Source organism: Hypomesus nipponensis, chromosome 19, assembly GCF_054491055.1.
Source record: "Hypomesus nipponensis isolate SF chromosome 19, ASM5449105v1, whole genome shotgun sequence".
In the NCBI taxonomy this organism is placed as follows: domain Eukaryota; kingdom Metazoa; phylum Chordata; class Actinopteri; order Osmeriformes; family Osmeridae; genus Hypomesus; species Hypomesus nipponensis.
In genome coordinates, this window is record NC_140379.1 from 5916173 (window position 1) to 5931613 (window position 15441).

A 15441-nucleotide genomic window follows, 5' to 3' on the forward strand; every position below is an offset into this window, starting at 1 on the left:
CACACTCCATGTTCAAAGTAAATAGAAAGCAAAGCTTGAAAGTAATGTAATACACAACCATAAGAATGTCCACGTACAGAAGGCAAAATACTATTGAGTAGTCTTATCTATCAATTTTGGAAACTTTTATTCAAATGATAACACCTGCAGTTGACAATGAGTTCTCCCATTTTAAGTTTACAAAAACGTGTAAACATGAAAATGCACAGAATGGACATGCCATGTTGGTGGCCCAGATCGTTGTATCGGTTCACTCCATGTTTCCCCACCTCCAACCGGCCTTAACTTCACAATTTATTTTAATGCCTCAATTAGGCTTTTATTCAATCCAAAAAACGTCACACTTGCTATCCTAATCTTCAGTTTCAATACAAATATCTTTATCTCAGTTATATATAGACAAAGGTAAGAAATTGGCTGTTGGCAATGGTCATTCAGTGTACCCTGTGGCTGTAAGAACAGAGAGACTGGCACAGATACCATATCTTGAACAAAAAAAAACGAAAATCAAAACACTGCTTTGACCATGTAAAAGCAGAATCATACATAAGGAAGTAACACTGTTCTTGAAGTTTGTTCTCTATAGGCTTGGATATGTCCCCTTGCTGGTTTAATCTCACAATTGAGACCCATTTAGTAGAGGATTTCCTGATTTCCTGACAGTGGTGTCTAGGCTTGCATTAGTCCCTTTCTCACAGGGTTGATGTTGTGCAATCATGTTGCATGGCTAGCAACCAAGGATCCCTAACGAGGAAGAAGGCAGGCTCGATCCGCCGATCGACAGAAGGATTAGCAGAGCACGAGAACGTTGCCAGTGTCTCGACCCTGCCTTACTCATGGAGGATTTAAAAGTTAGGGATCAGTTACAACTGTCTGAGGAGGAACAGGTTGTCCTGTCTGTGCTCCTCGCTCCACCCACTGGGTGGACTATGTGTTGGGCATGCGGCTCAGGGGCGTGTCAGCCGGGGCTGGAAGCCTGTACTTCTCCTCCAGAGACGGTTCAGTGCTGCTGCCATGCAGGTGGATGAGAGGCTTAGTCTGGAGCAACACGCAGCCCCGGCCCCGGCCCCGGCCCTCCTCATGGTTCCTCCTGTTGTAGATGTTGACCCTGTGCTCCTGCTCGGGACTAGCCTTGGTGGAGCCTGTAGGACTGGGTAGCTTCAGGTTGACCGGGTCCACTGGCAGACCCTTCTGGGCCAGGCAGGAGTCCTCCGACAGGGAGCACAGCAGCTCTTGCACCACCACGCTGGGGTCACGGGGAGGTGGGCCAGACAACGGCAGCTGCTGGGTAGGGCCCCCGAGAGAGCTGCAGTAGGACTGGGGGACACAGCAGTGCTGGGAGTTGTAGTCCAGGCAGAGCTCCCTGGCTGTGCTGCGGCTGCAGTCTGTGGAGGACGACCCTAGGGTGTGGCTGCTCAGGCTGTGGGGGCGGGCTGTCAGGCTGCCGCTGGACCGGGATACGCTGGTGGATGTGTCACTCAAGGCGCCGCCCACTCTTTCAACACAGAGCAGAGGGTTGGAGTGGCCGGGGTTGGGGTTAGTGGGGAGGTGGACGTCGATGGCCGCTGTGGTGATCACCCTAATGCCACCTGCTGAAGCACCCCCGTCTGAAACGATACTTCTCACATCAGGCTAGGAGGATGCGTCACAGCAATATGGCTGGGAATTATGACTGTTCTTTTAAGAGAATGCTGTCACTTACCACTGCTTGGCTCGCTGTAATACTGGCTGATATAGTTGTTCATATCATCTCGTACAACTGGATCTGGTGAGCAAAGGCAATATTGTCCAGTACTTAGTTGTACAATCAATAACCTAGATATTGTACAGGTACAGTATCTACAGTGCAATACTCAGTGTACAGTCTTCAAATGTATACTTCAGCAGTCATAGACTACAGAATGACTGAATCCCTTGTCAAAGAGCCAAACTGAAATGTAAACCTTTGAGTGCATCTACCACATACCGTCACTTAAAGTAACATACGGTATACCCTTCACTGACATACAGGTGCTTTACTGGCACCACTGATGTCTGAAAATCACACCGTGCTAGCGTAGAGAAGTACAGCAGGAGTGAACATGAGAGAGGCCAGACTTTAGGAAAGAGAGTGCTCTTTGTTTCAGCAGCCGGTTGCTCTCTGGCGAGCGGCTCTGATCCGCTCCACTCTGATCCGCTCTGCTCGCTTGATTGGCCCTGAGCTCAGTGTCCGCTGAGTGGAGCCCAAAGTACCCTGAGTGCTAGCCCCACTCCCCCAGGACTACTGTTGCAGACTCTGACGGGTAATTTCATTTATTTTTCAGCCTAAAATATTAATCCGAGACCCACCCCCGGAGAGGAAGCATTGCACTCACTAAAACACGACCAAGACAATCACTCTGCAATTAATAACACATGAGCTTCAGAATAGAGAAAGAGATGTCCGGCGTACATAAAATGCTGTCTCTCTGACAGTCAGGCTATCGGACTGCCAACCATCTATACATTCACAGAGGTGACGCGGAGAGCATTCAGTTCATAGCTAAATCAATATACATGCTCAATGTATGTACTGGTTTGCAGACGAGTCTTGCATTGACGGTTCACTAAAAGCTATGTATTTGATTGGAAAATCATTTTTACATGTTTTACAATACAAATGGATTAGAAAACCAATCAAGCCTTAGAGTGATACTAATTGCAGGCAACTACAATTGTAACACTGTAAAACCACACCGACCACAGCTACTGAATCTCAGTAAACTACCCCTGAACATCAGAAATGGTGAGTGTTGAATTATCGACAGGTTTACCGGTAGTTCTCTTGTTCTCTTAAACAGTACAAAACCACAAACCCCTTGAGACCTCCTCACAAAATGTTTGTAACCCTTTCCATGTCCTCCCTCAGCCTTTCCAGTTCATGCCCAACAAGAAAAGAGTCTTAGCAGCAAAGTGCCTCAATGAGAATGAACGACACTTTGATGGCTAGCCCTCGGGCGAAAGAGAGAGAGAGAGAGAGAGAGAGAGAGAGAGAGAGAGAGAGAGAGAGAGAGAGAGAGAGCAACTCTAGCTGTAACCCAGTCTGCCCGGGCCTGGCCCCTGCGGCCTAAGTGCCTCTCCTGATGCCCATGTTTTGGAAAAAGCACTGCTTGTTCCTCTGAGCCAGATTTACCACAATCCCCAGGGAGTGGCGATGTGGCGACAGCTTTGGCGTCTCTCTCGGTGCCCTACTGTGGTTTTTAGGTGAAGGGAACAGATGTTCACAGGGGCCAGCTCTCTCTCCCACAACAAGGCCCAATGCACAGAGCACTCTGTACCTGAAATAGCCTAGCTGGGCGGAGGGCGGGGGCCAGTCGAGGGGGCCAACAGAGATGCCCATGCAAGCTGACGTGGTGTGGGGGGAACATGCTTGTTTTCCCTCGGATTCACCAGATCCTAAAAGCTTTTTTTGCCCTCATATTGATCCTGAAGTGCCTGCGGTCAGATGGGTGTTGTGTGCTTGCGTAGGGAGAGAGAGATAGAGGGGTTTAAGAGGTAGGCCTCGGAGTTGCTTGGGGGCTACTGCGCTAGATTAGCTTGACACTGCTCTGGCATCCCATTCACCTGATGTTGCACCGTTTGGGACTTTTTTGTCCCACATAATTATGTACATAGTTTATGGCACACCTCTCTTTCACCTCTGGTTTGTCAGGCTGCTTTCTCAACCAAACATTTCATGTGCTACATTTTCAAATGAATCAAGTTCATGCTGCTGTGGTCTGCTAATTCACAGTGCTGTTGTTGCAAAAAAAAAACAAAAAAAAACAACAACATTAGAAGTATATTAGAGTGGTGCACCTGTGGGGGCTCGGGGCTCCCTGTGGTTCCCCTGGCGGCCCCCCTGGCGGCCCCCCTGGCCCTCGTCGTCAGACTCCCCTGGACCCAGGCCCTCCAGCACCTGGAAGCTGCTGCTCTGCTTGCCCCACACATGGTGGATCTGCATGGCCGCCTCCCGCTCCGCAGCCAAGTCCAGGTCCTGCTGGGCCAGATGTGCCCTAAGCTGCCTGATCTCAAACTGAGGCAGCGGTGGAGGGGTGGTGGGAGGGGGAGGAGGGCGAGATGACGAGAGTATCAGACGAGTTGGATGGGTAAAGGTTGGAAGCAGAGGGAAAGGGAGAAAGATAAGATCCTTGAGGGTTTAGATTGGTTGAGGGGCAGTTCTATGGGTGTATGTGAAGCCCTCTGTGACATTCTTGCGTGTAAAAAGGGCTATACAAGTAAATTTGATTTGAAGGGAGAAAGATAAGGAATAGGAGAGTGAGAGATATTCTCAAAAGATTTATCCCGATCTAAACACATATATAATGTTTTAGTGCCTACTCTAATAACATCTCAGTCAAATAAATGTATATGATCTGTAAGTGAAGTAACTTACGGAATACATGTTGTACTTTCTCTACAGAGTGGACAACAAATACTGACAGACACATTCAAAATAGATTAACCGTTTTCAATTTAAACTATGTATTCAATTGTGGCTGGAGTGCTTTGTACCAACATGCTTGCAATGATATACAGTTATGGCTTCTGTTGATATTGATTTTGAGGTTGGGGGCCTGGGAAAGAAATGATGCTGACGTGCAACACTAATGTCTGTGTCACCATATTCAGACAGTCACCATACTTAAAGATCTCAAAGATATAACAAGCTGAAAAAAGATATGTCAAGCAGATACCAGTAGAGGTTTTAACATAAAAAAAGACCTCAAGGAAGACACATATCTACAGTAGTAAGGTCTTACTGCCCTCTTCTGGTGGTGTTTAGAAACTACAGCATTACAAGCAACAGGACCGAATGATGTAGCATAACAGTGTTTTTACACAAATCTCAGATGTTTCAACACATTTCAAGATCTGTATGTATCGTCCAAATAGACTGGCATGCCACGTATGGTTGTATCGCAGCAACCTATCAAACAGACTCGCGGCCACAGCTGAATCTTAGGACGGCCTCTTCGACCGTGTCTAAGCCGTCTCTGAGGGGCGTTGGTGTGGACACTCACCGCCTGTTCCTGGCAGATCTGAGTGAGGCGCTCCAACTGCTCCTCCCTCATGGCCTTGGTCTTCTCGCACTGCTGGATCTCCAGCTCCATCTCCACCTTCACCTGCAGGACATAAGCTGTCCAGGGGAGAGGAGAGAGGCCCCCTCAGGAACCACACCCACTCCAAATCATATATATATTTCATTGTGTTAAATAAGTTAAAGCGCTCATTAATGTTGGAACTCAATGTCCAAATTTACCGGCTTGTCCCGCACTGTGGCCTCCTCAGTGACAGTGACTCGAGGAAGTTTATTAGATGTTAAATGTTTGTGATAATAATATCATTTTTTAAATTTGTATAATGTTTAGTTTGACGTTAGAACATCTTAATATATTTTAAAAGCTGAATATTGCAGTGCAGGCCTAGTCGACGCTTCTGCCCCGCTAACTAAGAGGGAGAGTTGTGGCTGGCGGTACGTGTGGAGCAGTGTAATTCACACCCTGGCTGATTCCACAGCTTCTCCTTCTCAAGAGCTTGTTTGATTCTCCTCTCGGCTCAAGCAAAGTGTTAATCCCCTAGCAGATAGTCCTCACCCCACACTCCCCACCCCACTGCTCAGCCCACACTCTTCCCCACCCAGAAACCTGCAGGGGCCTTAGCACCAACCCAAGCAGCCCAATGGCTGTTTAACACATACAACAGGTGTGTGTTATATATAAAATGTATTTGTTTATATGTATACATCTTTTACTAACACTTTCACCTATCACCTATTTGGTTAGTCTCTCACCCCTTCTCTTTTTCTCTCTCACCCTCGTTCTCTCTGCGCTTTCACTTTCACTTTCTCTCTGACAAATATTTGTTCAAGCACTGAACTTTGAAAGGCTTGAAAATATCTAAATAATCAGAGATGGGAAGTAACAATGTGCAAATACTTAGTTACAAGTTCTACTGTTCTTAAGTAAACTGAACTATTTTTCTGACAACCTTTTACTGTCACTCCTTACATTACAATGTTGTTACATTGTTGTTGTGTTATTACACTTTTTACTGTTTTTACAACGTTTTTACACTGTTATTACATCTGTAGTATGTTATTATTACACTGTTATTACACTATCATTACACTGTGATAACACTGTTGTTACACTGTTGCAGAGATGCAAAGTCTACTTAATCTTCTTAAGTATATTTTTCTAACAACTTTTTAAAATACTAAGGTAGTAGTAATGACTACTTTTGCCATCTCTGTGTATAATAGAGTACCCTTTAGCTTTGTAATCAAACCAGCTTGTGACTTTAAATTGTATCAGTGGCGAGATACATGTTCTTGCTGTGTGGGCTGGCCAGCTGCCTAACTCAATTACTTACACACATCAAAACAATCAGGTTAGAATAGGCTATAGTGAAAACTAGGAAATGATGTCCTTGAGATGGCCACTCAAATAAAATGCTGTGGACCACATTCAACGTGACTGTATTGCATGGCTGCTGATTGGGTTGAGCGCCAAACCCAGAAATAGGTAAATGTAGTGTACAATCTTACCTAGTGTGTAATTCTACAGATTACATTTTCCTATTATACATCCCATAAACACAGATTTGACATCCTAACGTAAAGAAACACAGGCTAGGCTGTATCAAGTCTGTCCGGATTCTGTTCATCCAAGTATTACCACAGCCAGTTTACTTGTCAAACCATAAGATTAAATTGGAAGTCGATGGGTATATTCAACCCAATGTCCCCACAATGGCTTTGTGTCACTGAATGTACAGTCAGGTAAGTAGGATCAGATCTCTGGTGAGATAGACCTTTCTGGCTGCCAGTGCCTTCATGAGGGAATATAAAGGTTCACTAAATATAACATAACATAAAAAGAATTGCTGTAGCGTGGAGTGCTTGTGTTTGTGCGACACTGTATGTGTGATCGAGTCATAGAGTTGATCATGAAAACAGGGGCCTGGATGAGGGTGACCTCCCCTGTAGTTATCGACCGGACCTTCCATTAGCAAAGGAGAGAACAGCCAGTGGATTCATTATGGCCTCTGAATCTGTTTAACAAGGCCTGGCGATCAATACCAGTTTAAATAGGAGAACGGTGGCAATTTACTCTCAGGGACCGATCAATAGCGATATTGTTCTGAATAGTAAATAATTTGTATAATCATCAGGTCTATGGGGTGGTCCTGTCATTGTAGGATTGATTGGCCAATCCTGTGTTTGTTTACATATATGTCTTGGGTTAATTATGGCTTTAACTGTTCTTTAAATCCAGCTAAACCGAGACTGCTGAAACCACAGAAAAAGCACCTTGGCTAAAAGTTAGGACTTCAGTTAAAATGATCAGAACTGTAATTCTAACCGATGGTTTAACCTCTTGTGTCACAGCTATATGCTAAAATAGCCAGCCTTGCCCCTCATTCTCCCACAGAGCTGCGCAGCGAAAGAGCAGCAAAGGACAAGCTCTTGACTTCAATGTGGACAAGCGTCCGGAGACTCTAGGGAGATAGCTGCCAGCTGTCCAGAGACGAGAGAAGGCTGTGCTGAGCCCCATCCCGCCTGGCCTGTCTCACCGTCAATGATTCTCTTGACCCTCCAGATCCGCAGGGTGATGATGAGACTGATGGCGTCCCAGGGGCTGCTGGGGCCGTTGGCCACGGTGGAGGCCACCATGGGGGCCAAGGACAGCACGATGACGGCACCATCAAACACCTGCGGGCGGAACACACAGACAGGAAGCGCGTCACGCACGTGTTCGCTCGCAGGCAGACAGTGTGGCCCATCTCACCTCACCTCACTCTGATGGGCAAGGTCTTAACGTCATTGTTTTTGTTCGAGCTAACTATTCTGCATTGTGAGTTTGGTTTTAGGACTTTCTTAATGGCTCCACTGGAATCGTACCTCAACTTTGTTTTCGATGTAGTCCCAGATCCCAAGGACGACAATTCTGAAAACAGTCTGTGAAAGAGAGAGGGAGAGAAAATGAAATACTTTCACAATGTTCTCACATTCCCTGAGCTGTCTACATACTACATAAGATTCAACGTTTTAAAGGTAAGTATATCTGAATAAACAGTCAAAGTTAACCGTGTCTCTATTCATACAAATGCCCGTAGAAATGTTGCTCTAGTTTCTGTGACCCATTTAAATGTCCAGTGAATCTTGATATTCCCTTACAAAAGCGCTGGCCAAACAAAATGGTATATCTCTGTGATCTGATCCTACTCGACCGCACATACAGTGACACAAAGGATGTTGTTGAGGGTACCTCATGTCGAACACGCTCTTCGACTTACAATTTAATTAGGGTGGGTTGACAGGCAAAAGTGGCCCGGACAATTCATCATGGTGTAGCGCATGCACAACAACAGTGTCACTGTAAGTGAGAAGAGGAGAGGATCTCCCTTGCAGGTAGGGACCCTGCTCTCTGACTTGTGGACTTGGAGCAGCTGGTATCCATCCATGACCTCATCCATCTGACACAGGTCCTCTATGGTGTCAGGGAGCAAGGTGTTGGGTGTCTCATATCAATGTAACCAGATCGGTTGCTCGTTAACCTCTTCCATCATTATTACCTCTACCTGCCTCCTGTTGAAGCATGTTGGGTTCAGGTGGCTGAGGCTGTGGTATCGTACAAATGTACTGTACTGTAGGTGGACTGTATAGGACAGGACAGGACAGTACTGTACTGCATACAATGGATTGCAGTGTAGTCTTAGTCCAGCACTAACCTCAGAGAAGAAAAGAGAGAGGATGATAAGGCTGATCCAATGCATGATGCTGGCAAACTGGAACGCATTGGCAACTAGTGAGGAATATGACAAAAAGAAACAAACATTTTTAGCCAAAAATTCAATTAATAAGAAAAAGGATGTATATTTCAAGTTGGTCCAAAAAGGTAAGTTAGTATTGACATATGCGATGAATCCGGATATCTATCAGATGCTAGTCCGAGTGGAAAACAAAAGGGCTCAAGTGCTGTATCTCTTTATTCCTACTTTCCCAGCAGTATCGTATGCATTTCCTTCTCGTTCCAGCCATCTCCGATCTGTCCACCAGTCTTCCTATCCCTCCCCATATCTCCCTCTATTAATCCACATGCCACCCCCATGCCATCCTGCCGCTAATCTTTCGAAGTCTCTCTTCCTCCCTGCCCTGCCCACCCACTCTTATCATTTGTCTTGCAGGACTGGTGGTGATGCATCTCAAGAGGCTGCTGCCACGCAGTCCTTGGAGCGAGACTCGGCTATCATTACAGGGCCTCGTCTCCTGGCTCCGTGCCCATAATCGATGGGGACGTGTGCCCAGTGCCATGGAGAAGAGAGCGGCTCATTCTCACCTCTCTCCATCGGAGTCATTTACTACCCTGTTCCAACTGGCAGGACGCTGTGCGATTAAGAGACAGAGGACAGCGAGAGAGCAAGGACGGCTCCCCTCTAATATGCTCCTAATCTGTGTTGACAGCGTCCCCATCCACCACTTGGATTACCAATGGATTTTTGTTGGGCTTTAACAGCAGCCCACAGACAAATCTTCCTTTTGCACAACCACATAGCTGCAGCTCAAACACTTGGCAATCCAAGAAAGGCAGTTTGTGACAGAAAGGCAGTTAGTCAGTTCATGAAGGGTGTAAAGATAGATGTGTTTACATTGTAGCAGCTTGGTGTCGATGAGGAGTTCCAGAGTTAGGAAGAGCACCACCAGGATGACACAGGCCACCAGTAAGCAGTTGAAGCCAGCACTGAGCAGACACACCTGCCACAGGGCTACACGACGACCACAGCAGGGCTTCAACCAGTTAGACCTGGGGAAAGAGAGAGGCAGAGGAGAATTGTGAAAACAAAGTTGGGTCTATTGGGGAGTCAGATGGCTGAGCGGTTAGGGAACCGGGCTTGTAGTCAGAAGGTCGCTGATTCGATTCTCGGCTATGCCAAATGACGTTGTGTCCTTGGGCAAAGCACTTGCCTCGGGGGGAATTTCCCTGTACTTGCTGTAAGTCGCTCTGGATAAGAGCGTCTGCTAAATGACTACATGTAAATGACTATTGCATATAATGACCTCCTCATTTTGTATGTCTAATAATGTATTCATACAGAACATCAATTCCAATTAAATGATGTATTAATTTAGCAGACGTTTATTTCCAAATCAATGTAAAGTACAATGTAGTATCTCAATGTTTCTGTCAATTAGTAAACTTGATATGCAAGAAATTGCTGTTTTTCCTTCCATTCACCAGGAGAGGGCGCTAGTTCACACTTGCACAGACACAGGGTCAAATAATCTGATCTAAACCAAGAGCCAGGCTCAGAGACCAAAGCAAAGGGAGTGAACAGAGGCTGTATTAAGAGCAAGGGACACTGAGACTCTTTGAGTTAGTGACTTGTTCCTCTGTCAAAATGTGATCGGAATAGCAAAGCAAAACCCTTTGACATGAATGAAAGGATTTAGTGTTGAGGGAAGCACTCAAAGCACAGGGACCTTTGAGGTTTGGAGAGTAAAACATAGAGGCGCACACATGCATAGTCCACAGATTCCGTTGTGTATCTCTACTCGTATCAGATCAATTCTTTGTTAAGTATTCCATAATTCAGAGGTAACATGCAGTCTAAATTGTGGCCAAAAAGTTGTTTTTTATCCAGGCATATAACAAATATCTCTCCAAGATCCGAGCTTATCCCAGATCCCATCTCTCTCCCTACACCAACTGCTCCCTCGGCTGGCACTGGGAGACAAGAGAAACCATGCCCCCTCACCAGTTGTCCAGCTGGAGTGGAAAGTTGGCTTTCTCCTTCACACCTTCCATTCCTCCCCATGTACTGGCTACCAGTACACTTGGCAGCTTGTGCCCCTCTCTGTGATCATATCTTCATTCCCTAGCATGGTGCTAATTTGTGCTAAGTCAGTAGCGACAGAATGAGGCTGTGTTTTAATCAAGTTTAGCAAGAGTGGCCATTGAACTGTCACTGATAGGCCCTGAGCGTGACTGTGGACATGAGGGAACAGGGCGTGTGGGGATCAGGACATTGTTGTCACGCACATTCCCCGGGGGTCATTCCCCGGGGAGAGCTTCTATTTGTTGCATCCTTGTTCAAGACAACAGCTCCTGTCCCTGCCTTCGTTTGAAAGCCTTTTAAACAAAAGATTGACATGCGAACAGGCCTGTAAAGATCCGTCTTACTTTGACTTCACTAAAGCAATACTCTCTATGATATGTAGAGAGAGAAATAATCCGCAAATTTCTAATGTTTAGTCATGAAATAGTAAACAGGCTTGTTCGGCCCTCCAGACAGGACTGTGAGTTGCCTGTTTACAAGAACCAGGAAGGTGCTCAGAGCACCTACCGAGTGACTCACCTCACTCGTCCTCCCAAACCCTCGGAGGGGAGCGCTAGCTAGGTACACTCGACGTGGCCAAGCCCACAGGCCTGTAAACAACGCTAGGCTAATCTAATAAAGGCATAATCACGCTGTTAGCAATCATCTCTCTGGCACCGGGTGGGGCTCGAGTCTGTGGGCTCCAGATGGTGGTGAGTCTGCTCTAGCTGGGTTCATGCTGATACTCCCTGGACGTGTCTTACTACGCCAGGCTGGCGCTGCTGGGCAGCTCATCTTCTGCCTACCCGCCTGCCCGTGGCATCATGCAAGGAAGACCAGAGTGGAAAAGGAGTGACTATCATTCCATGAGAGAATGGGATTCAAACCCTTTTTTTGTGCATGAGAATGCACAACGTTATCGAGATGTCCAATTCACGTTGTCATCCTTTTCTGAGATTAGTGATTCACGTGAAGTATGATTTCAAAATTCCGAACTATGTTGTGCAAAGTGATTTTGAATGGTTGTAATCACATTACTGTAAATGGCTGCATACAGTACACTTATTACCTTTATCTTAGTCCTGTATACAATGTAGCCTTGAGTGAAACCATACTGCAGGCTAGAAGTCAAAATAATTGGCATGGGCCTTAATAGAGCCACCTGCTGGTGAGTTTACCTTAATGATGCATCTTTCTCAGTTTAACTTTGTCCCTCTGGCCTCTCTACCTACAGCATATGCTCTCAAACTAGGGAGGGACCTCTTCTCTGAACAAACACAAGCTGCTCTGTGGCCCGCTCTAACCCCCAGACACCCAGAGATGCCAGGAAAGCACACCCTCTGAGACTTAAAGCAATATTCAGTTAATTAGCGAGACCTTATCATCCATACTACTACAGTTTGCTAGCCATCATGGAGACACGGGGGAAAGGTACGATCATCCATCAATAATGTCATTTATGTTCATGAGAGAACACAGTGGATAAGACTGCACTTGCCACTTGGCATCAGCATCTATCACTTAGACATCCACCATTGTGTGAAACAACCATCTATAATTCTTTTGTACTTTGTGACTTCTATCCACGGTTACTTCGGGACTATTTATCGTGAAGGTAGAATCTCAGTTTCAATCTTAGGTCTTGTGATTTCATACTTCGTTTACACTACCCTCGACAGAAAGCAGCAAAAATATGATAATCTTGCCGGAACAATAAAAAAGCCGGGAGTAGCAGTTGTAAAATAAAACGTTAACGATAAATCACTCTCTCCACAAGCTTAATGAGATGAACTCCTCTTTCGACCTCATCCCTGGGAGTAATGGTGTTGGAGAGCAACGTTCACAACTCAGTATGACTGCATAATGCGGACCCCATTAGGATGAGGGATGGGGAAAAGGCCGATGCAGGTTTTAGGAGACAGAGTGTGGACGTGGTTCACTGACAGCCAAGGACAGTAGGGTTGTGGAGACAGGACCTGTCATCCGATGATATTTGAGGATGAGTCAACAGCAGACCGTGTCTTGTGACATCAAGATGGTCGACTCAGGGCAGGACGGCAGCAGGCTCATTCACACGACGGGGCCTGAGGATGGACATGCAGCGCAGGCGTGACATCACACGCGTGCCAAGGAACTTACGGTGACGCGCAAAACTCATATCCTCGATGTGCCCGGCACTTATGTCCTTAACTTCTGTCTGTGTTGGTGACACAGTAATACACAGTCACACAGTCAGGCACTGTGTTGACACACACTGAGTCAATGTGCCCTATTTAAAATCATGGTTAGAGAGAGCTTCTTTAATCAACTCAGAGAGACAGTCCCACAGACAGGACAATGGTCAAGGTGACCTCCAGCCCAAGAGAGACTACAGTCCTGTTTTGTACAGTAACTTCCTCTTTATACCTATCTATAGACTTCTGACCTGCAGTTTCCTATTAGATTGATTAAATCTTGTCTCTCCCCTCATCATTCTGTCTGTGTCGTGGTGTGTTCTTTCACAGCCTGTCTTAAGTCCTCAATTTCACGCCTGACCCACACTGTCTCAGTCTTTGTCTATCTCCATCTTTCTACCTCGACGCCCCTCACCCTTCACTCTGTCCAACTAAATGCTATCTGCTTCCCCTTCCTATCTCTCTCTCTCTCTCTCTCTCTCTCTCTCTCTCTCTCTCTCTCTCTCTCTCTCTCTCTCTCTCTCTCTCTGTGTCTCTCTCTGTAAGTCTCTCTGTTATGTGTGTGTCGGACAGGTTGATACAGCCATCAGCGTGGGCCTGCTGTGGAGGAGAGTGGACAAGGTGGGACAGGAAAACAGAGGAGGTAGATTAAATCATGAAACTGATCGATACCAGCGAGTGAGGAAGTGAGCGGCCAAACACTGCAAATCAGACAACATCCCTCAGAGTCCAGATGGCCTCTGATAAAACAAACCACACTACCCACACTGCAGTTCCACCAAGACAGGGCACCACTTTCCCCTACTCATTCCATTCTAGTGCATGGGAATATCACCAGACTTAACTCAAAGTGGAAAGTTGCAGCCTGAACAGCTCTGATCTCTTATTTACTCTCATCAGGCTTGGATTAGAACAAGCTTATCATCCAATCACAGATGATTTGTTTTACACAGTCTATTTGCTGTAGCATTACTAATAGATAAACAGAACAGGAGCTTCTTACCCCAGACTTTTCCTCAGTCTCACTACAGCAGAGGCTTAAGACAGGATATGACCTTCTACATTCCAGGACATACAGTTTTCCTTTGCTCAGGAAACATGATGTGAGGAATAACTGCCATTTAGGCCCAAATGCAAACAGAAAAACTAGTCTTAAAGAATCAGTGATACTGTCTGCCTGAAGCTCTCACCGAGGTATGTGGAATTCATAAACAATCCCGGGAAGGGAAACAAAATAAACGTTGCTCTATTGTGCCCTTTGTTTATTCATAGTGACCTGTGGGATTGATATCTCAACTGTATCCTTACATCACAGAGCAGAGTCCAATTTCTGACAAACTGAACCCCATCAATCCCCAGATCCCTAGCAAACACAGTGGCATTATGGTGGAAATCAATCACTGACGAAGTTTCCAAGGCTCAATGAATTGGACCTCCGGTACACACCTTTTTTTCAGTTGGCTAGAGCTCTATTGAAAACCCCAAGCGGAGAAGTTTGAAATGAGAGAGCATATTGCTTTCAGGAATGGGTGTGGCTGTGCGGCGTCAGAATGTGGACTTGAATGTGCCGCGGAATCACCTCGGCAGCTGTTTATGATCCCTTCATCTCCGATAAGTATAGTGCATGTGGACGGTTCTAATTCCCACAATTCAGATTAATCTTGGTGTCATTTGAGAGAGAATGGGATAGTCAGCGAGTGATGGGAGGCAGAAGGGGGAGGGGAATAGGTTGAAGGAAAGAGATGGACAAGAGCCATATACTCGCAGGGCACTGCAATTAGAGGAGTCTTACTGAGTGACAGGACAAACAGGGGAGACTGGCAGGCTAGCTCAGGAAAACAAAGACACTCTGCAAACCAAACACACCTAAAGCTTCAGTTTTTGTATTGGGTGTCCACGTAGGACAAATGTTTGAAAGTTTTAAAGGTATTGGAGGAAAGACATTGAGAGAGATAAAAAACAGCAAATGGTTACAGCCTTCCCGAGGTAATCTTCAACTGATGGAAAAATTCTATTTCACCTGACAAATATGAACAGTCAGTCACCATGACCAGTGTGCAAGCATCTAAAACACCCCTCTAGAAACAAATGTGTCTTCAGGATCCATGTCAGCCCCCACACAAAGCGTTATGCCAAAGCAAGCACGGAAAGAGGAATACCAACTAAGCAAAAAATATATGCTGAGTAGCAGCGATGTCGTGAGATCACAGGTAATTAATTTTACATTTGAAAGGTTTCCCATTACATATGCCTGCGCACCATTGCTCACAAAACATCAGCGCAGAACTGGCAAATGGCACAGGATTCTCAAATGTTTGTATCATTTGGAGAAATGTATCGATCACGTGCTGATTATAAAAATGTATTTGTTACATGTAGGATGGTTGGATAAACAGATTGTAAATTCTGAATAAAATACGGGGAAATTTCCTTTTATTGGAAGTTCCAT

General features: G+C 45.8%; 1 protein-coding gene across 1 annotated transcript in view; it reads right to left on the minus strand.

Moving 5' to 3' along the window:
• Window positions 1–76: 76 nt before the first annotated feature.
• The window catches only part of LOC146246700 (transmembrane protein 266-like), a 29747-nt gene continuing 14382 nt past the window's right edge, over window positions 77–15441 (minus strand). The window contains exons 4-11 of the mRNA XM_084682338.1: window positions 9652–9806; window positions 8734–8807; window positions 7904–7960; window positions 7576–7714; window positions 5022–5137; window positions 3817–4033; window positions 1703–1765; window positions 77–1607 (exon numbers count right to left, since the gene is read on the minus strand). Coding sequence (XP_084538464.1) covers window positions 928–1607; window positions 1703–1765; window positions 3817–4033; window positions 5022–5137; window positions 7576–7714; window positions 7904–7960; window positions 8734–8807; window positions 9652–9806 — 1501 coding nt within the window. The 3' untranslated portion in view covers window positions 77–927. The remainder of the gene's footprint in view (window positions 1608–1702; window positions 1766–3816; window positions 4034–5021; window positions 5138–7575; window positions 7715–7903; window positions 7961–8733; window positions 8808–9651; window positions 9807–15441) is intronic.